This window comes from Solanum lycopersicum, chromosome 6 (assembly GCF_036512215.1).
Source record: "Solanum lycopersicum chromosome 6, SLM_r2.1".
NCBI classification, from domain to species: Eukaryota; Viridiplantae; Streptophyta; class Magnoliopsida; order Solanales; family Solanaceae; genus Solanum; species Solanum lycopersicum.
In genome coordinates, this window is record NC_090805.1 from 20812428 (window position 1) to 20834095 (window position 21668).

General features: G+C 37.4%; 1 protein-coding gene and 1 pseudogene across 1 annotated transcript; one reads left to right on the forward strand and one right to left on the reverse strand.

The window, feature by feature from the left end:
* The first annotated feature begins 6290 nt into the window (after positions 1-6290).
* Positions 6291-19135, forward strand: LOC138349271 (uncharacterized). Its single transcript, XM_069299591.1, has 3 exons — positions 6291-6320; positions 16663-17061; positions 19076-19135. Exons 1-3 carry the CDS (start codon positions 6291-6293, stop codon positions 19133-19135), a joined length of 489 nt encoding a protein of 162 aa, XP_069155692.1.
* On the reverse strand, positions 16638-21432 carry LOC138349272 (uncharacterized; annotated as a pseudogene).
* Between the last annotated feature and the right edge of the window lie 236 nt (positions 21433-21668).

Sequence of the window (21668 nt, forward strand, 5' to 3'; positions counted from 1 at the left end):
GGTGAAGGAAACCTGTGGTGCAAAGCGCCGTCGGTCAGCAAGATGGTGGGTCCAGTTCCCCGTAACCCACGTCATCTGCAATCTGGACACCCTCAGTGGTGTCCTCAGCAACAACTGCACCATTAGTAGTGCCTCATGCTATCTCCACAGTGCGGGAGCTAGACGCCCCAGCCGCTAACTGTGATGCTCTCATTTGGTGTGCCTCCTCATCAGCAAGTGAGGCTCTCCTCGCAGCCTCTATGTCTCGGTGCTCCTTCTTCCGTGCTCGTGCCTCGTCCTCTGATCGACCCCTATGCCTCTTGGCACTCTTTCTAGGGGGAGGTGGTGGAATTTATAAAGTAGCAAAAAGGGCCGCCAACACTGTGTCCTCAGCAGTCTCGACAGAAGAGGCCTCAGACTCCGGCACCCTAGCCTCTAAGATCGTGTCGATGTCTGCACGAAGAATGTCGAATGCAGCCTGAAGAGACGACACATCCACCGGAGGGGCTGGTCGGGCTAGCACCCTCAACTCAAAGGCGTCCAAGCGCTTGTTAACCTCAGCGATCTTCCGCTCTGTAAACTGGACAATTTCCTCTCTAGGCGCTCTTCTTACTCAGTAATAGACTTCTGCATCCACGGCTGGATATGATCCATAAGTGTGGCCATTTGCGCCTCTAGTTTTTGGACCCTAGCAAGCAGGACCAGTGCCAGTAGATGGGCTGTGCGAGAGGAGCTCGGGGCAGTGCTACTACCCGGGATAGACTCGACCGGGGTAGTGTCAGTGGACGCCGCACCGCCTGTGTAGTCATACGGGCTTGGGCTACCGTATCAGCAAGATCATCAGCAAGTGGGGGCAGCTCTGGATGGGGCCTTCTGCGTGGAGCCAACTCATTGGCCTCGTCTCTGATGTGGCCGATGTCAACAGTGCCCAGCGGGGTCTTAAGCTGATCTACGTGCCATATGGGCACACCTGCGGACCTGCAGAGAGCAAAGATCATGCACGGGAAAGGGTAGGTAGTAGTGACCTTGAATGCCCTCTCGTGCATGACTGCCTGTAGAAGACATGCGAAGTCCACCTCGAACCCGGCTATCATCGCCGCCATCAACACTACTCGATCCCAGGTAACGATATTATCTGCAGCTGTGGGGGAAAGGCAGTGACGGACAAGCAGCCACAAGAACTTCGCCGTGAAAGTGAGGTTAGCCTTCTTGATTGCCCCCTTCGGCTCAGTCACCCAATCGCTACCCTCTCCATTTATTGACAGGTGCAGGGCCATCCACCGCTTGGTGGTCTCTCTACGTGATGGCTCGCGCAGGAACTTACCATCTTTAACTATCTTCCAGCTGTAGTCAAACTCGGCAGTGAGAGGGGTCCGAGTAGCATCAACACCCTCGCTGTATAGAAACCGGTGGATGGCAGGCTGTGAAATATCAACCTGTACGCCCCGTACTCGGACCTGCTCCAGGGGGGCTGTTTAGCGGGGGCAGCCCGCCTATCTATCTGTGATCGGAGAGTCGCTACGTAGTATGCGTAGAAATCTCGAACCATTTCTTCACTATAACGTCCCAGCGGACATGCTGTCCACTCCAAGTGTTGCCTGGTGAAGAGACGGTGGATCTTAGGCATCGTCAGGAGACTCACTGTAAGGACCCGCCGCTCCAAGGTGAGTGTTCGAGTCATCACTCCTTTATCATTCAGGAACTTGGCGTCGGAGTAGACTTGAAATTGCCCGTCGACACACCACCGGTTGGGCTGGTTAGTGGCTGGGGTGGGTTCTTGAGCTGGTGAGCCTGAGGTGGAATCTGAACTGTCAACCTCCTCAGACGAGGCCAACGCTGCAGCGGTGGCGGGTGCGGGAACCTCAGCAGATCTGGATGCTTCCTTTTACCACGATACTCCTAAGGAGACTGGCGTTCCTTCTTTATTTCTGGCTGACCCAGAGGGTGTGCCAGTTAGTGTGCTCTCCTCATCAGACTGGGAGGTAGTGACTACACCGGACGCCACCTTTTTGGGTGTGACTTTGGGAGCACGTGCAGCACGAGAAGGTGTGGAAGTGCCTGGGGGCACATACTCAGGGTCATGCTCATCATCAGAGCCGATGACCATGCGGGCAGACGGGACGACAGACTTTGATCGCCCGCGTACGTAGATTCGGTCTTGCTTGGGTGCCATAGTAGATAGTACCTGTAAAGGATCAATATTAGTACGAGTAGTGGCAAACAAGACAAGCAAAACCATATGAAATAAAACATTGAAAATAGTATGTCATTGCTATAGAAACAGTGACACACGATGGGCATGGTGACGACTCGTCGTGACTATGACGGACCGTCATGAGGTCCGTCGTGTTTTACTTAGATTATGTATATATAGAGAACCCTGAAAGAGAGTCTCTGACAAGTATGACGGTTTGTGCAGGACTGATTGTCACAGGTACGACAGTCCGTCGTAGGTGTCCGTCGTAGGACACTTCAAAAAATATGGAGACCCTTAGCAGAGGGGCCTTTGACCGTCATGACGATCGTGCAGGACGGACCGTCATGGGTATGACGGTACTTCACATGTGTCCGTTGAAGGGCACTTTGAAAAAGTCAGAAACCCTTAGAAACAGGGTCTTTGACAACCAGAACGGTTGTGCAGGACGGACCGTTGTGAAGATGACGGTCCGTCACATGTGTCCGTTGGGAAACACTTGGGATAAAAATGAGAGACCCTTAGAAACAGGGTCTCTGACAACCGGAACGGTTGTGCAGGACGGACCGTCGTGAAGATGACGGTCCATCACAAGTGTCCGTTGGGACAGGTTTCTAGGGCTTTTAGAACAGACCCTACGACGGTCCGTCGTGGGTACGATGGTCCGTCATCGAGGTCTCGTTCTGTATAACAGTGACAAAACTGGGGGTACCCCATGCATCCCCAATGAACCCACATCAAACTTGTAGTGTTTTGGACCTACATTTGTCTATCTCAACTACCTAGGAAACTAGAAATGCAAAAGCACCTATGTCTAGGATTGTCAACATGGAAATTTCGAACATTTTGAACCTAGGTTAGACATAATCATATAAAGGAAACAACATACGACGAAGAACTAAGCTAATAGTAACTAATAAACAAAAATGCAAGATAAACAAGTAGAAATTAGAGACACATACCTTAGAATTGGAGAAAACAAATGGACAAGTACTCGGTGGCCATGAAGACACCCACAGCAGTAACTCCGACTAGTAGATTAAGACTTTTAGGGCTTTGGGGAATTGTGGGGGGCAATAATCGGTGGTTGATAGAGGAATAGATTGTGGAAGTTTAAAAAGAAAGAGTAATGGGAGAAATAATGAAGTAATGGGGGTGAAATGAGGGGTTGGAGAGTTTAAATGGTGAAAGTTTATATTAAACTCCAACCGGTTTGGGTCGGGTACGACTCATTAATGACGTAAAGACCCCCTGACGACGGTCCATCTCAGTTGTGACGGTCCGTCTCAGTTGTGACGGTCCGTCATTGGGTCCGTCGTGTGTGCCCTAGTTTGAGAATAACAGAAAGACGTACCTGGTACGACGGAGGCATACGACGGTCCATCGCAGGCGCAACGGTCCGTCGATGTATCCGTCAGTGACTGCTACAGAGTAATTTTCTACAGAATTTCTTGTTGATATGCTTGCAAATTTAAAAAACCATTAGTAGAAAAATGTTACCATTACTAAAAAGACTATAAGTATTAGGTTGCCTCCCAACAATCGCCTGATTTAATGTCGGCACGGCTGGGGACCCTTGATTACTCAGACTTCATCAAGATGGTATGCCTCTATCACTTCATTCCCCGATGCTTTATGCCCAAAATAGAGTTTTATTATATCTCTATTCCTCTTAAACCACACTCCCTCCTTGGCTTTTAACTCAACTGCTCCATGAGGGAATACTTGGGTAATCAAGTAAGGGTTAGTCCATTTGGACTTGAGCTTGCCCGGAAGACAAGGCACCCCAAAACTATCTACAAGCACCAAATCCCCAACCATAAACTCTTGTTTTGCATTTTTCTGTTCACTCTCCTTCTTCATCTTTTCTTTGTGGGATATGGAAAATACCGATTGGAGCTCACCACTCCGCCTCATGGTCCTACAAATGTTGAAGGTCGCTTCTTCATTATTCAACCAAAATGTCATATGTCCCTTCTCCATATCTACTAATGCTCTACCTGTAGCAAGGAATGACCTCCCAAGAATAATAGGCACTTCAAAATCGGCCTCACAATCAAGAATAACAAAATCAGCCGGAAAGATGAATGACTCCACTTTTACTAGCACATCATGGAGTATCCCTATAGGCCGTTTCACTGTCCGATGAGCCATCAGTAGCCGCATCGCAGTGGGTTTTGGATCCCCCAAACCCAATTTCTTGTAAATCGAGAGGGGCATGAGATTTATGCTTGCCCCCAGATGACATAATGCTTTCGCAAAATGTAATGACCCAACTATACAAGGGATAGTGAACTCATCAGGATCTTCTTTCTTTTGTACGAGGGATCTTGTAGCAATAGCACTACAATGCTACAGTCTATCATCATCCTCGAAAATGACCGATATTTTCTTGGTGACCAGATCTTTCATAAATTTGGCATAACCAGGCATTTGTTCTAGAACTTCTACCAAAGGGACATTGATAGAAAGTTGCTTCAACATTGTTATGAAATGGCGGTATTTACCATCCTCGGTCTTTTTCACTAATCTCTTAGGGAAGGGTGGTGGTGGCCTAGGCATGAGAATTACCTTGATGGGTACTTTTGCATCTTTTCCATTAATTTCCTCTGCTTCACCACTACCCTTTACCACATTATCATTATCCTTTCTCACATTTTCCTCAGTAGATGGCATAGGGGGGTCAATGGTTTGCTTACCATCCCGAGTAGTGATTGCCATACAGTGCGCATCATTCTTTGGATTTTGGACAGTGTTGCTAGGAAGAGTGCCTGGTTGCCGTGTGTTCACTGTAACAGATAATTAGACCACTTGCAATTCGATCTGTTTAATCTAAATTGCATGTGTATCAACTTTTTGCCCAATACTAGCTAAATCACCCCTTAACTCTTTAATGTGCTTATCACTAGCATTGAAACTCCTCATCATTTTGTGCAACATATCCTCAACTCGCGCCATACTATCTCCACCATCCCTAGGTGTAGCTTCACAATTTTGAGGAGGGACATAGGGCCCATTCCTGTCGTTTCTATTAGCATAGTTACCCCTGTTAAAGTTGTTGTCGCGTTTGTAGTTTCCATCTTGGACATAATGACCCTCACGATTGTAATTACCATAGTTTCGACCTTGGTTTCCTTGACCTTGGCGCTAATTATCCTGATTTGAGCCTTGAGCGGCTACTCGGAAACCCCCCATCTGCTCATTTACTACTAAGTGTCCTTCGCATAATAGCGTTCATCATTAGGAGGTGGTGGTTTAGCAAAGTAGTTGACTGCATTTATCTTTTCTGCACCCCCAGTGACATTTAGTACCAACCCAAGCTCAGTTCTCATCTGACCCATTTCTTCACGAATCTCATCTGTGGCTGGGTTGTGTGGACTGCACTGCGAAGGTGTTTCTCCCTGTATCAGACTTCCTAATACTCTAAGCTTTGTTGTTTCGGGAGATTTTCTATAATTTTTCAGCGATCTAAGCATAAGGACACTCCCCATAAGATCCACCTGCTTGGTGTCCAACACCGCTTTATTGTTATCATCCTGTCCCTGATAGAAGTATTCCTTCAGTGACTCATCATCTATACGGTGATTTGGAACACTTCTCAAGAATGAGGTGAATCTATCCCAAGAACTACTAATTGACTCTCCTGGTAGTGCCACAATGTTGTTCACTTTGTATTTGTGGTTTAGTTTCTTGAAGACTGGATAGTAGCGTGCAAAGAAAACATCCCTTAGTTGGTTCCAAGTGAAGATTGAGTTGTATGGGAGCTCAGTGAACATATAGCAGCCTCTCCCGTCAGAGAGAGGGAAAACACTCTGAGACCTATTACATCTAAATCCAAATCAGGGCTCCTTACATAAATTTTATACACTGCCCTTTTCTTAGCTATATGGGCATGTGGATCCTCAGAGGGTAGCCCTGAAAACAAACCTCTGGCAGTGAGCATTTGCATCAGGCTACTAGTTACCACAAAAGTGTGGCCTGTGGGTAGAGGAGGCAAAACAAGTGGCACATCCAAGTCTGCTATGTAATCATAGCCGTTGTAGTATGCTTGGGGCCGTGGAGCAGGATTTTGTCCCCTCTGTTGATGTTCACCCGGAGCATCGGGTAACATCTGACCATGAACATCAACCGGAGCTGGGATGTTCTGGTTTGGATCATCATCATTTATTCCCAAGTTTTGATTCATGTTGCGCAGTGTACACTCTATCTCTTGATCGTAGGGAAACAAGGGTTCTCTTCCTCTCCGTGTATTTGGCATACAAGGAGGATAGTTCGTAAAAAAACAAAAACAATAAAACAAAGTAAAATCAAGAAAATATCAACTAAACTTTAGTTATAAGTTCAAGTTAATCTAAAAGCTATAATCCCGGCAGCGGCGCCAATATTTGATACGCTCAAACTTACTTCTCAAATAAGAAGTAAAGTGGTCGTGTCAAGTAAATAACCCAACAAGTGAGTTGGGATCGTTCCCACGAGGAAAATAGTCTAGACTTAACTTCAACCTGTTATTACTATTGTTTGGTCAATGACTTCCTTGGAAAGTAAAAACATAAAAAGGGGGGTTTCTATTTCTAAATGAGTGAAAATAAATAACAAACTTCAAAGACACTTAACAGCTTTGACAGTTGAATTTTAATCAATTAATCAAAGTAACTAGGGTTTACGTGTTCCCCCACAGGTTCATAACTTGATAATTCCAACTATAGCAATTCTTTCCTAGTATCTTGCATGCAAAGTGATAAGTTATGTATTTCTAAATCCTTGGTCCGGCATCTAGAAAATCTCACTCCGCACCTTGGTCCGGCTACGTTTGTTGTTATCCTAACCCTTATCCTTACCTCATATTAAGCATCGTATTTGATATTTGACTAAGTTATTACCTCGTACCAATCAATACTAGCCTATTAGATAGTATACACTAAATCTATGTTAATAATTCTTTTCCTATTATCTACCTCCTTGGTCTGGCAAGTAGAATTAAGGTGAGTTCTAACGTTGGCCATCCGTTAAAAAGACTTCTAAGCGAAAGAATTATTAATACATGCAAGACACTATTCTAAAATTGTTGTTTTAGTTAGGGTTTATCTCATTATTTGCCTATGGTTCCCACAACCCTAGTTATGGACTTTAGTTACTCATGGCCATAAACACAATATTCAAATATATTAAATTAGAGTTCATGTACTTACTTCAATGAGAAAGAGTAAAATCCAAAAGTTTGCTTGATTAATCACCAAAAATCACTTGCAAGAATCTCCAAATATAACACTAATACACAAAGTCTAATAATATGATGTCTAACAATACGGAGTCTAATAATCTAAGAGTCTAACTATCCGGCGTCTAACCTCAAAAATAAGGTTTTTCGAACTATTTATAGATAATAAAAACCTAATTAAACAAGGACTCTGTTTGCTGGATTTCTTCCAAAATGCGGCAGGGTCAACGGACCTAGCGACGGATCGTCATGGTCATGACGGACCGTCATGGACTCCGTCATCCCATACTTGTGCAATTTCTTCTGCTGCTCTTCTTCATTACCCTCGACGGCAAGTATGAGGGACCGTCATAGGCACAACGGTCCGTCGAGGGCCTTCGTTTCAAAACACTTCAACTCTTGGAATCTGGGTACTGGGATTACTTCTCTGAACTTCATGACGAACCTGCAGGACAGACCGTCATATCCACGGCGGACCGTCACAAGCTTCGTAACCCCACACTTGGTCAGACTTTCCCATCTTCCTTCAGCAGCTTCACTATGCTGCCACATACGGACCGTCACAAGCACGATGGACCGTCATAAGCTCTGTAGGTGGTCTCTTCTACATTTCTTTGCTCAAAATCTCCGCATTCAGCTTTGGACAGATTTCCTCCAAAACAAAGATAAACTTATATAAAAATTAGCACACAAAAGGCTTTTGGACACACTAAACTTAAGGAAAAAGTATTAATTATACTGTGAAACCACGGTATATCAGACGACTATCACAAATTTTAGGCTACAGAACCATCCAAAACTCCGTGATATTCTAACCACATTAACTACATTACTTTTAAGCAGTAAACCGTACATTAGATAACTTAACTTTTTGAGAAAAAAGATGGGTTTTTCGGATTCTCCTTGCCTATTGCACCCTTCAACAGTCTGGGAACAAGTTATATTCTACCGTTACCGTCTTACATACTTAATTATTTACAGAAATTTATTATAATTACAACAAGCGATGAAATGGTAAACTCACTATGTAGTTGTGTCAAGATGATTTTGATAAACTCAGAAAGTCATTGAAATCACTTACATTCAAACTTGCTAGATATTGAAACCATTTGAGATAACAAACAAGCATACTTGTCGAGTGCTTTCCCTTACCCTATTATTTCAATTACCTACTTGATCGAACTTTCCTCGACCCCTCCCCCTCCCCCCCCCCAAAGAGAGAATCAAAAGAGATACGATTAGCCAACAATATTAATATTATGTCATCTTTTTTTTATTCTAGTAAATACACTGGATATACTTTCTTCGCTTCAAGTCTGAAGTTCTCTTTATATTGTCCAATTGAAGAGAATTTCGGACGATCTATTAAACTTTTCCAAGTTGATTGCGGATGTAAGTTTCAAGCTTCGACTCAATATTTACGTGATAATAGGATTACTCAAAGATCCTCATGTCCATATAATCCCAAGTAAAATGGTTTTGTGGAGCAAAAACATAGGCATATTGTTAAATCAGGAAGAGCACTCTTGCATCATTCTAGTGTTCCCTTCTAGTTTTTGGACTAATGCTTTTGAAACAGTTGTTTCTATTAATAGAATACCTTCACCACGGCTCAACATCAATCCCCATTTATTGTTCTATTTCAAACAGATCTTGATTACTCTTTATTACGTGTCTTTGATTGTTTTTGTTTTCATTGGATTCGTCCTTATGCAAAGGACAAACTGCCTAGGTCTAAACCTTGTATTTTTCTAGGTTATAGTAAAAATCATAAGGTGTAAAAGTGATTTGCCCCTAATTCAAGAAAATATTTTGTATCTTGTCATGTCATTTTTTATGAAAATATGTTTCTGTTTTCATCAAAGGATGCAAAGGTTCCCAGCTCGTCAACCAATTCTATCGGTGAGTAAATAACTTTACAATTACCCTTGTGGCCTTCACAACCAAAATGACATGCTTCCTATGAGACAAATGTTATCACTTCTCTGTTACCTTCACCGAGTCTAGCTTTGCCCCAACCTTCAGCAGGAATAAACATACACTCACCAACAACTACCTAGCTACATCCGATCATCTATGATAATACCATTACATGATAATGTCCTCCCCTTGAGTGTTTACGTCTCTGAAACTTCCTTACCTAGTTCTCTATGTGATAATGATTCATCTCTGGCTCCACTGCCTCCTGTTCATCACATGGTTACTCGTACTCAAACAGGCTCGTTGAAGACAAAGATTCTCTTTTCCTTGTATGTTATAGTCCGGTGGTGAAGCCGACAACAATTATATTGTTACTCTTCTTTATTATGACTAGAGATTGGAATATCACACAACTGGACATTTCGATTGTGTTCCTCTATAGGCATTTAGACGAGGTTGTTTATAAGTTGCAAACTCCCGGATTCATTGATTCATCTTTTTATAATAATGTTTGCATACTGAAATGCTCTCTTGACGGTCTGAAACAAGCACCTCGTGTGTGGAACAAACACTTAACTGATGCACTTTCTCTCTTCGCTTCTTGGGTTCCAAGACTGATAGCTCTTTATTCTACATATAAACTGCTACTGCTACTGATAAGATTTTTTGTTTAATGTATGTCAATGATATATTTTTTATGAGTAATAACCATGCTCGAGTTAAGTCACTCCTTACATAGCTTCATGCCAAATTTTTTGTTCGTGATCTTGGCACTCTTTCTTATTTTCTGGGCATTGCAGCAACCTTGAACAATGATATATTATTTTTGTCTGAATGTAAATATGTTGAGGACCTTCTTAATCTAGTACATATGTTTTCTTGTAGTCCTTTTTTCTCACTCATGCAACCCCCTTCAATGTTAGCATCTACTGTTGTTCTTTCAATGATCTTTGTTTACATTGAAGCAACGTTGGGGCACTTTAGTACCTCACCTTTACTCGACCAAACGTCACTTATTTTGTGAACAAAGTATCCCAATTCATGAATTTTCTCCTGGATGTTCACTGGATAGCTGTGAAACGTATTTTATGTTATGTTAAAGCTACTGCTTCCTTTGACCTTTTCTTCAAATAACTTGCTTCACAGACATTCTGATTCTTATTTGGGGGGGGGGGGTATGATCAAAATCCACCACTAGTGTTGATATATTCTTGGTGAAAAATTAACCTCATGGTCTTCATGACAAAGAGTTGTCTCTAGGTCCCGCACTGAGGCTGAGTATCCGGCATTAGCACTAGCTACATCTGAAATTATCTGGGTTGAATTCCTTCTTCGGGAGATAGGTTGTTATACATCTACTGTTCCTATCCTTTGGTGTGATAACCTTAGTACTACCTACTTGACAACTAATTCCATTTTCCACTCTCGTACGAAATATATGGAAATTGACTTTCATTTTGTTCGCGATAAGGTTCGTGCTAAGTCACTTTCTATTTGATATGTGAGTACTCATGATTAAGTTGTTTCTTTTCTCATAAAGCCCTTGTCAAAGTCTTGTTTCCTTGATTTAAGGAACAAGTTGACAGTAGTTCAGCACCTTGCTCAACTTGAGGGAGAATGAAGATAACTGAGGCAGTGTTTGTAGTCCAACTAGGATTAGTCTCTTATCTCCTAATTTGTTCTGGTTTTATTATTGTACTTCTGTAACTAGAGGACTCTTAAGTTAGACTCTATATATATTCACTCATGTACATCACATATAATTTATTGAAAAGCTTCTACACACCTCTCTTCCATTACATTCTATTGATGGTGTGTGTACTATATCTCTTTTTATTTTAAAAATATATATATATCACATGACACTTCATATTGAAAAAATATATCACCTTGAAATTTATTTAAAAATTATTAATATATTAAAAATCAAAAAATACTCAAAAATTTATCTACACATACTTTTTCTACTTTTATAATTTTTTCCAAATTTATATTCTTTTTTTATATATAAATTATCACGTTTAAGTTATATTTGATGTTTAAATTGTATGATATGCTATTTTTCCAAAAAAAAGAAGATATATTCGAATTCTAAATATTTATTGCAAATAAAAGGTCAAACAAAATTCTAATTTCAACTTGATTGATTCTTTTTATTTACTCTAGTTAATCAAAATTAAAGTGGAGAAAAATAACTAGTATACCTTGTAAGGAAAAAAAAGGATATATCCTTCAAAAGAAACCATTAATATTCTCAAATTACATTACTTCATAGTTGTATGTTTAGATCAATTGCAGGGTGGAGCTCTTCGTAAGAAGGTGTCAAGCAACACCATTTTATACATCAGGTTTCTGAATAATACTGCCTACCTATGTAAACATTACGTCGACGTCAATGGGTGCTTGTGCACCCACAATGTTATATGTAGGTCCACTTCTGCCGCCACACTTGAATAGTATTCTTTTTCTCACATATTAAACGATCATCGTACTAAAAAAGTTACTTATTAAATCAAAATATAATTGATTAATTTGTTTCTATTTTATCCCTATAATTAGTATGATCTTTCAATGTGAATGATTTATAATACTAACTAATTCTATATATTATGTATCTTTTTTCTAATTTACCTTTATATATATTGATATAAAGAAATAATATTGTAGATAATAATATTTGCATCGAGAAAAACAATAATCAAGAACGAAAAATTATAACAACAATCATTTTATAGTGCAAGTGTGTTACAATCTCTATGATTCCTCCGAAATCGCCTTTTAAAAAACTAATTCAAGGGATATTAAGTTTGATCTTGAATTTGTCTTGAATTTGATCTTGGATTTAAACTTGAACCTTATCTTGATCTTGACTTTTACTTGAATTTAAGGGTTTCTAGTTTATTCTTGAATTCGATGATCTTGATATTGATAGTTCTTAAACTTTAATGCTTGAATTCTTAAGTTTGTAGATTTAATGTTTTAATTCTTAAACTTGTAGCTCTATAGAGAATTAAATGGTGTTTGTACCACGATTTTCTCTAGCTTATTGTTCAGAATTTTCTATCCTTTTTATGAATTATGAGGACCCCTATTTATAGTTTTAGAATAGGGGAGTTGTAATTGAAATATGATTCCTTACGGCCAATCAGATTTAAGTGACATGGCATATGGACTTTATGTAGGGGATTTTCATTTGGACACATGTCGTGATTCCATTGGTTTCTTATTTGACTTGGCATGCCACATCATTTGCATATGTGGTGCCAAGATGGGCTTCTAGAATGAGATGAAATTGGACTTAACAAATTGGGTTCAACCCAAATCAATTAATTTAGACTTTAATTAACTCCATATTTATTGAACTTAAATATTTAACGCAATTATATTAATCCATAATATTTATTTTGATTAATATATTTATGAATTTAATGTAATTTGAATAATCTAATAAATTTATATTTAATAAATTCTAAATGATTATGTTTGCAACAAATTTTAAACATATGGAAAATAAATAAACCATACAAATAAAATATGAAGAAACATGATTTTATTAATCAAGATAGAGGGTACAATTTTGTTGATCCCTTGATTCTATTCTCCTAAGATTTATCCATAATTCGAGGGTCGTTAGTGCCGTATTTCTCGAACTAGGATGATTTAGATTTGACATCTCTAGATGAATAATCTATCAATTCGCTGAGTATTCGAGATCTTGATTACTTTATGAAATTTTTGAGATGTCTTTTAAGGGCATATAATACCCTTTATATAGACATAAACTAGGGTTTAGGGTTTAGGGCTGAGTGGCCTCCAAGAATCCTTATCTGAGTTGAACACAATTTGTAGAGTCCCAACTCGAATTGAACCATCTTGTAGAGTCCCACAAAATTTCAATCTCTACAAGTGTCCCCTGCTTCAAGGCTTGACAGAGTGTTAACTTGTGAAACTCAAAGACGAAACTTGAATTACTCATTCTTACAACTTTGAAGCTTCAGATTTTCAGATTTGATTTAAGAGAGAAGAGATGAAGGGTAGATTTGGTCCCACTAGGCGTGCCAAATTTTTTTTCAACAAATGTTAAACATAAAAAAAATAAATAAACCATACAAATAAAATATGAAGAAACATGATTTTATTAATCAAGATAGCGGGTACAATTCTGTTGATCTCTTTATTCTACTCTCCTAAGATTTATCCATAATTTGAGGGCCGTTAGTGGCGTATTTCTCAAACTAGGATGATTTAGATTTGACCTCTCTATATGAATAATCCATCAATTCGCACAGTATTCGAGATCTTGATCTCTTTAGGAAATTTTTGAGATGCATTTTAAGGGAATATAGTACCTTTTATATACGCATAAAGTAGGGTTTAGGATTGAGTAGCCTCCAAGAATCCTTATCTGAGTTAAACACAATTTGTAGAGTCCCAACTCGAATTTGAACATATCTTGTAGAATCCTACAAAATTTCAATGTCTACAGATTATAAATATAGTGAAAAAATATATTTAATCTATTCATAAGTTTTGAATTATTGTATCAAATAAAGTGACCATGGAATAGCAGACTGAAGGAATATAATTATGGAATATGAGAGTGAAGGAATATTGTCACACCCCTTTTCCGCGCGGCGGTGTAAGGATTTTTCCAATTTAAGTGACGTTATTAATTAAGGGAGTATTTTAATTTTTCAAAGTCTCCATTTGGAATTGAGTTATGATGTTCCAAGTTAACTTTTCATTTTTAATCCCTAACCAAAAGGAAATGACTCTTTTTATTTTGGTGTACGAACAAAAAATTTGGGTAAGGAATTTTGTTGACCGAGGAGAAGGTGTTAGGCATCCCTCTAGTCTCGTGGTTCTAGCATAGTCGTTTTATTAATTTGTATGACATAAACTAATTTTTTGAATAATATATTATTAAAACAAATCTATTCACCCTCATTCTTTGATTTATCTTTGACATATTTAAAACTAACCTATTTTATAAACATGTCAAGTTTTTATACAATATTATTATTTATTTATTTATTTATTTTATTCTTTAAACATTTTGTTTGATTCTTAATTTCTCTTTTTATTTTTGTTATTTTTTTTCTTTATTTTTTTTGTTTCTCTTTCTTATTTCTTTTGTACTAATTTTTCACGTTTCTTTTTAAACTTTCCTTATGTTTTTTCTTTCTATATTTTTTTTCTTTTCTTACCCTTTCTAATAGTTTTGTTTTTTTATGATAATAATAAAATATTTCATTATATTTTTTAACACTTTACTTTTTGTTTTTTTAATTTTTAAAGTAATTTTTATTTTTTTCTATTTTTTATTTTTTCCTGTACATTTTATCCATTCTTTTTATTATATTGTTTCTATTATTCTTTTTTTCTAATTCAAATGTTCCTTCTCCGTTACTTCTTTTATTCTTATGTTATTCACGTATTCTACCTCTTTTTCTTATTCCATTTTTATTGTTTTTATTTTTAATAGGATCCAAAAAATAATAATGTAAGACAACACACATAATATAATATAAAACATAATTTAATGCTTTTCTAAACAATCAAACAAAGAATTCATTTAAATAAGTAAGACATGAATATAAAAATTTGGATAACTACACATATTATCATTATAAAATTAACATCTTTACACAATAACTACACATATTATCATTATAATATTAAATATGAAAAATAAGAACAAACTTGGAAAATAATTTTTACTTAAGGATGAAATAAACGATTGGTTATTTAATATGAAATAAACTACGGTTTGTTATAGCAATTTCACACTAAATATAACTCTATAAAGAGTCTAAACATAAACTTGATATGAAATATTTGAACATACTTCAAATAAAAACATAATGGTTTAATCATATGTGAAATTTTATGACTTCAATATATTGCAATCAATGTTTGTATAATCATGATATTAAATTATACAATAAAAATTAAATTGTACCTCTTGCGAAAATTTCACCAAAAGAAAATAATCCGAATAAGGAACCACGAACTCGAAACCATGAAAGTAAACCTCAACTTCAACTTTTATTTGTGAGTCAAAGCAAAATATGAAATAAAATGTGAATATATTTGATGATTTTTTTATTTATACGTGATTTTCTTCCTTTTTGTGTATATTTTTCTTTTTCTTTCCACGTTTGTCATCCTTTTTTTTCTTTATTGTGTTTGTGTCTATATGTATAGTGATTAGGTGTGTAGTAGTGTGTATGTGTGTGCAGGTTGGGTGTGTAGCGTGAGCGGGGAGTATGGGAGTGGGGTCATGGGGTCGTGGGGTGGGGTAGTGGTAGTTTAGGGTGTTTATAAATTGAATATATATTATATATATCATTATAAAAATATTAATTGTTTTGAATTAGTATATGTATATATATATATATATATATGTGTATATATATTTAAAAAAATATTTTAAATAATCTTAATTAAATAATATAAAAGTCAAAAAATATTTTATTTATATTTATAAAAAATATTTATGCTCTAAAAAATTGGTGTTAAACTTAAATTCTGTCAAAATTTACGTCTCTACAGTTTGCCCCTCTTTGACTGGAAAGATGAAGAGTTTTCAGACAAAGTTAAAAGTTTTGACTGAACTCTTATTTGAAAGACCAAAATTTGTGCTACCGAGTCCTTGTTTTGGACATCCTACATATCCCGGGTGATGAGGGAATCAGGTCATATGTAGCTCAAGGATATGAAATGATGAGTTGGAAGTTGAGTGAGGTTCCATCGAGGCTCTAGATCGCGGCTATTATCCTTAAATAAAATTTGAAAGCTATTAGTCAAAAGAAAAACAAATGTACAAGTTTCTATCCATGCAGCTTTTCTTGAATTTTGACTTTAAGATATCACCTTGATTTTTGAGTGAATATCTTAACCTAGAATTTGAATGAAGGCTGAACATGCCACTTCGATGGAACTTTTGACATTCTTCAAAATAAAAATTTGAAAAATGTTCTTGAATGGTAGCGTGTTTTCTTGATCAAAAAGTGATCAGTAAAAGATGCGAGGAAGTCAGATTGCTACATGCATTGAAGAAGCTAATTCTAAACATCATGGAATTGATCATTCTAAAAAAATTGAAACTTTTTTCTTGAATTTCAAATCCATGTCTCGCTTGAGGTAAACTGAAAACCATCACAAACAAAAAATAAACATAATTTTTGCCCCAGTTTTCACTGGAAAATTTTTTTGTGAGTTATTAGCAAATATAAATATAAAACATAAACTCCAACTAGGAAGTGTTTATTTTAGGAGAAAATAAAACTAAAAATTTAGACTAGGAAGCATTTATATTATGAGAAAGTAATATAATCCCATTATCCAGGAGGGTCCTGCTAGTCCCATTATCCAGGAGGGTCCTGCTAATGCCATTATCCAGGAGGATCCTGCTACTCCCATTATCCAAGAGGGTCCTGCTAATCCCATTATCCAGGAGGATCCTGCTACTCCCATTATCCAAGAAGGTCCTGCTAGTCCCATTATCAAGGAGGGTCCTGCTAATCCCATTATCCAGGAGGGTCCTGCTAATCCCATTATCCAGGAGGGTCCTGCTAGTTCCATTATCCATGAGGGTCCTGCCAATCCCATTATCCAAGAGGGTCCTGCAAATCTCATTATCCAGGAGGGTCCTGTTAATCCCATTATTTTGCAGTTCCTTCAAGAAAAAGAAAATAATAATAATAATAATAATAATAATAATAATAATAAATATTCCAACTTTCAGGTAATTGCTATTTTGATATATATTGGCCAATTTTCATATAATATTCCACAAATCATTATTGTAGGGTTTTCATTTCGCTCGATGTAGACTAGGTTGAACATCTAGGTTCCTCGAATCTTCAATCTTGAAACAACTTGTGTCCCTGTTTCAAAAAAAAATATCGTGAGTTTGAAAAGTTGGTGGTTGGTTTTTGGTCATCTTTCGACAAGGGTGGCTCAATACTTGTGACGCTTTCGTTGTTTCCAATGGTCAATACTTGTTATTGATTGATTGTACTTTCATCCAAATTTGCTTATTTTGGGACCTAAATCCAATGCCTTTATTTCACAACACTCATTGTTTAGCCTTCATAGAATTAGAGAATTTTTGAATTCAACACTTGAAGACAGATTATAACTCATTAGCCTGATGCTTCACCTAGTACCATTTAGAGACTTGGTAGCGAATCTTGAAATTTCTTCTTGGTTTCTTGACACAGACTCGACTCAAATACATATGAAACAAAGTGATGAAAAGTATAAGAAAACTATGAACTATACGAGAATAAAAGAAAAGATTCGATGAAGACTCACTTTTTAGTAAGAAGAAGAAAGAAAAACTTATCTGAGTGTGAGAACCGAGTCTACTGATCATGTCATGCAATTTGAATTGATTTTCCGACTTGTCTATCCAATCAATTCATCAACCATTATTTATCATTCAATCTTGATGTGGAATACTGACAATAAATGAATAATAAATAATTTTAAACCCTTGTTAACTTTATGATATTTACGAAGGTCTTTGCCACTAAAACTCTATCATGTTAATTACTCCAGCTCACATCCGCCTTATGGTGCATGTCAAAATTTTCATTTAAGACTCTCTCATATTCAACTCATTTTTCGCCTTACGGTGCCCACTTAGGGTTTTCACCAACAAAACTCTCTCTTTTTTATTTCTTTCTACTCACATTTGTCTTATGGTGCCCATTCAGGATTCTCACCAATAAGATTCTGTCATACTCAACTCATCTTCGCCTTACGGTGCCCCTTAGGGTTTTCACAATAAGAACCTTCCATTTTTACTTCTCTCAATTCACCTCCACCTTACTATGCCCATTCAGGATCTTTACCTACCCTTAACAAACTTACTCTCAACATGTCAAGGGTTGATGTAAAGACATTTCTTTGATTGAATTTAGGTGATGGAGTTGATTTTGAGCTTTGAGATAAAAGACCAAATGAATAAACAAACGACTTTTGCCCCAGTCTACTACAATATGAATTTTTTGATTTGTATTTGGTTGAACCAAACCCAACACTAGGGTTGCCTACGTATCTTGCCAAAACAATAATCAGGTCGAACGTAGTTCAGGAAATTTTTTTTAAAAAAAAGTCAAGGAAACAGCATAACCAAGAGTTTCCATTTAATTAATCATTGAAATGTCGAGCCCAAACATAAGGGTTTCTAATGTCACAAATCAAATCATATATAATATCTTTTCACAACATCAGAATTGACAATCGTTTCTATCACTTTGTCTTCTATATCTGCTAAGTAAAGAGCACCATTGCGTAATACCCTTTTAACAACGAATGGTCCTTTCCAATTTGGAGAAAATTTGCCTTTTATTTTGGCATGATGTGCAGAATGCGTCTCAACACTAATTGATCCTCCTCGAAATGTTTGGGACGCACCCTTTTGTTGTACGCTCGTGTCATTCTTTTTTGATATAATTTTCCATGAAATACTGATGTCAAATGCTTATCATCAATCAAACTTAATTGCTCTAACTGAGTTTTGATCCACTCATCATCATCAATTTCAGCCTCCAAAACAATTTGTAAAGATGGTATCTCAATCTCTGCAGGTATAACTGCCTCAGTCCCGTAAACCAGTGAATATGGGGTAGCGCCCACTGAAGTACGGACTATAGTGCGATAAACCAACAAAGCAAAAGCAAAATTTTCATGTCATTGTAGAGAACTTTGCACCATCTTATAAAGTATCTTTTTTATATTTTTGTTAGTAGCTTCTGCATCCCCCTTTGCCTTTGGGCGATACAGAGTCGGATTTCGATGCTCAATCTTAAATTTGTAGCATAGCTCTTGCATTAAGTAGTTGTTGAGATTTGTAGTGTTATCAGTTATAATCACCTTTGGAATACCAAACCGACAGATGATGTTGAAATGATGAAATCCACCACGACCTTCTTGGTCACTGACTTGAAAGTTACTGGTTCCACCCACCTTGTAAAATAATCAATGGCCACCAAAATGAACCTATGACCACTCGATGCTTTTGGTTCTATCGGTCCAATCACATCCATTCCTTCCACGAAAGTCCATGGAGCATACATTACAAGCAACTCAGAATGAGGAGAATGTATCAAATCACAATGTATTTGACATTTACGAACAAATCGTATGGAATCCCGCTCCATGGTGAGCCAATAATATCCTTCTCGAAGTATCTTCTTGGCTAGAACATATCCATTCATATGAGGTCCACAAACTCCTAAGTGTACTTCAGTCATTATTGTAGAAGACTCTTAAGCATTTACACACCTTAGAAGACCTAAATTGGGTGTCTTCTTGTACAGTATGACTCCTCTTAAGAAAAAACCCCTTGCTAGTCGTTGAATAGTCCTTTTTTGATTACTAGTTACATCCGACAGACATTCTCCAAACTGAAGATATGTTTTGATATCATGAAACCAAGGTTTACCATCGAATTCCTCTTCAATCATGTTGCAATAAGCATGTTGATCATGAATTTGTGTGTATAAAGGGTTGATATAAGCGTCATCAGGGTGTTGGAGCATCAAAGATATAGTGGCCAATGTATCTGCAATCTTATTGTGAACTCTGGGAATGTGTCTAAACTTAATCGACAAGAATCGTTGACAAAGAACTTGTAAAAAATGTTGATGTGGTATGAGCTTTGGGTCTCGAGTTTCCCATTCTCCTTGAATTTGATGAACTAGTAAGTATGAGTCTACTTACACTAACAGTTCTTGGATGCCCATGTCAACAGCTAACCTCAAACCCAAAATGCACGCTTCATACTTAGACATATTATTAGTACAATAGAATCTAAGTTGGGTTGATATAGGGTAATATTCCATTGATTAAGACATAAGAACAACTCCTAGTCCAGCTCCTTTCTTGTTAGAGGCACCATCAAAGAATAACTTCCAACCTTGACTGCTATCGTGAATAACTTCATCGATATAAGATATCTCTTCGTCTGAAGAATAGGTTTTAAGTGGCTCATAATATTCATCAATAGGGTTTCTCTGCCAAATAATCTGCCAATGTTTGAGATTTAATTGTGATCCGCGTTACATAGATAATGTCACACTCTGTGAGCAATATTTGCCATTTTGCAAGCCTGCCTGTGAGCATGGGCTTTTGAAAAATATATTTCAATGGATCCATACAAGAAATGAGATAAGTAGTGTAAGATGAAATATAATGTTTCAACTTTTGTTCTACCCAAGTTAAGGCACAACACATTCTTTCAAGAAGGATGTACTTCGCCTCGTAAACGGTAAACTTCTTGCTGAGGTAATAAATGGCCCGCTCTTTCTTCCCAGTGTCATCATGTTGACCCAGTACACAACCAAAAGAGTTATCCATTACTGACATATACAATATCAAAGGTCTTCCCGTCTCGGGAGGAACCAACACAGGGGGATTCGATAAGTAATTCTTAATTCTTCCAAAAGCTTCTCGACGTTCTTTGGTCCACTCGACTGTGGCATTCTTTTTCAACAACTTAATGATAGGCTCATAAGTTGTTGTGAGTTGAGCAATGAATCTGTTGATGTATTTAACCTTCCTAGAAGCTCATAACCTCAGTTTTGTTCTTTGAAGGTGGCAATTATTGAATGGCTTTTATTTTTGAAGGTTCCAACTCGATACCTCTTTGACTGACTATAAACCCCAAAATCTTCCCCAATGGTACTCCAAATACACATTTTGCAGGATTAAGCATGAGATTATACCTGCAGAGCCTTTCGAAGAATCTCTATAAGTCTTTCACATGATTTGACTATTTTTTAGATTTAATGATAACATCATCCACATAAACTTCAATTTCTCTATGCATCATATCGTGAAACATGGTTGTCATTCTTCTCATATAAGTTGCCCCTGCATTTTTTAATCTAAAAGGCATAACCCAATAACAATATGTACCACATGGAGTGATAAAAGATGTTTTTTCTGCAGCTTTGTCATCCATAATAATTTGATGGTAACCCCCATAACAATACACAAAATATTCAACCTCATTTTCATCACAATTATCCAATAAAATATGGATGTTAGGCCAAGGAAAATCATCTTTTGGACTTGATTTGTTCAAATCACGATAATCAACACATATTTAAACTTTGTCGTCTTTCTTAGGGATGGGTACGATATTGGCCAACCAAGAAGGATATTGAGAGACTTGAATGAATTTGGCCTCAAGTTGTTTTGTGATCTCCTCTTTAATTAATACACTCATGTCGGATTTAAGTTTTCTCAACTTATGCTATATCGGAGAAAAATTAGGATCAATTGGCAACTTGTGAACAACCATGTCAGTGCTTAATCCAGGCAGGCCATCATAAGATG

Bases quoted from the DNA above. Each gene is read 5' to 3' on its own strand.
- LOC138349271 (XM_069299591.1), top strand. From the start codon at position 6,291: ATGAACATCAACCGGAGCTGGGATGTTCTG. The intron at 6,321-16,662 runs GTTTGGATCATC...CCCATTATCCAG, and splicing joins ACCGGAGCTGGGATGTTCTG to GAGGGTCCTGCTAGTCCCAT. The intron at 17,062-19,075 runs GTAATTGCTATT...TTTTGTTAGTAG, and splicing joins ATAAATATTCCAACTTTCAG to CTTCTGCATCCCCCTTTGCC.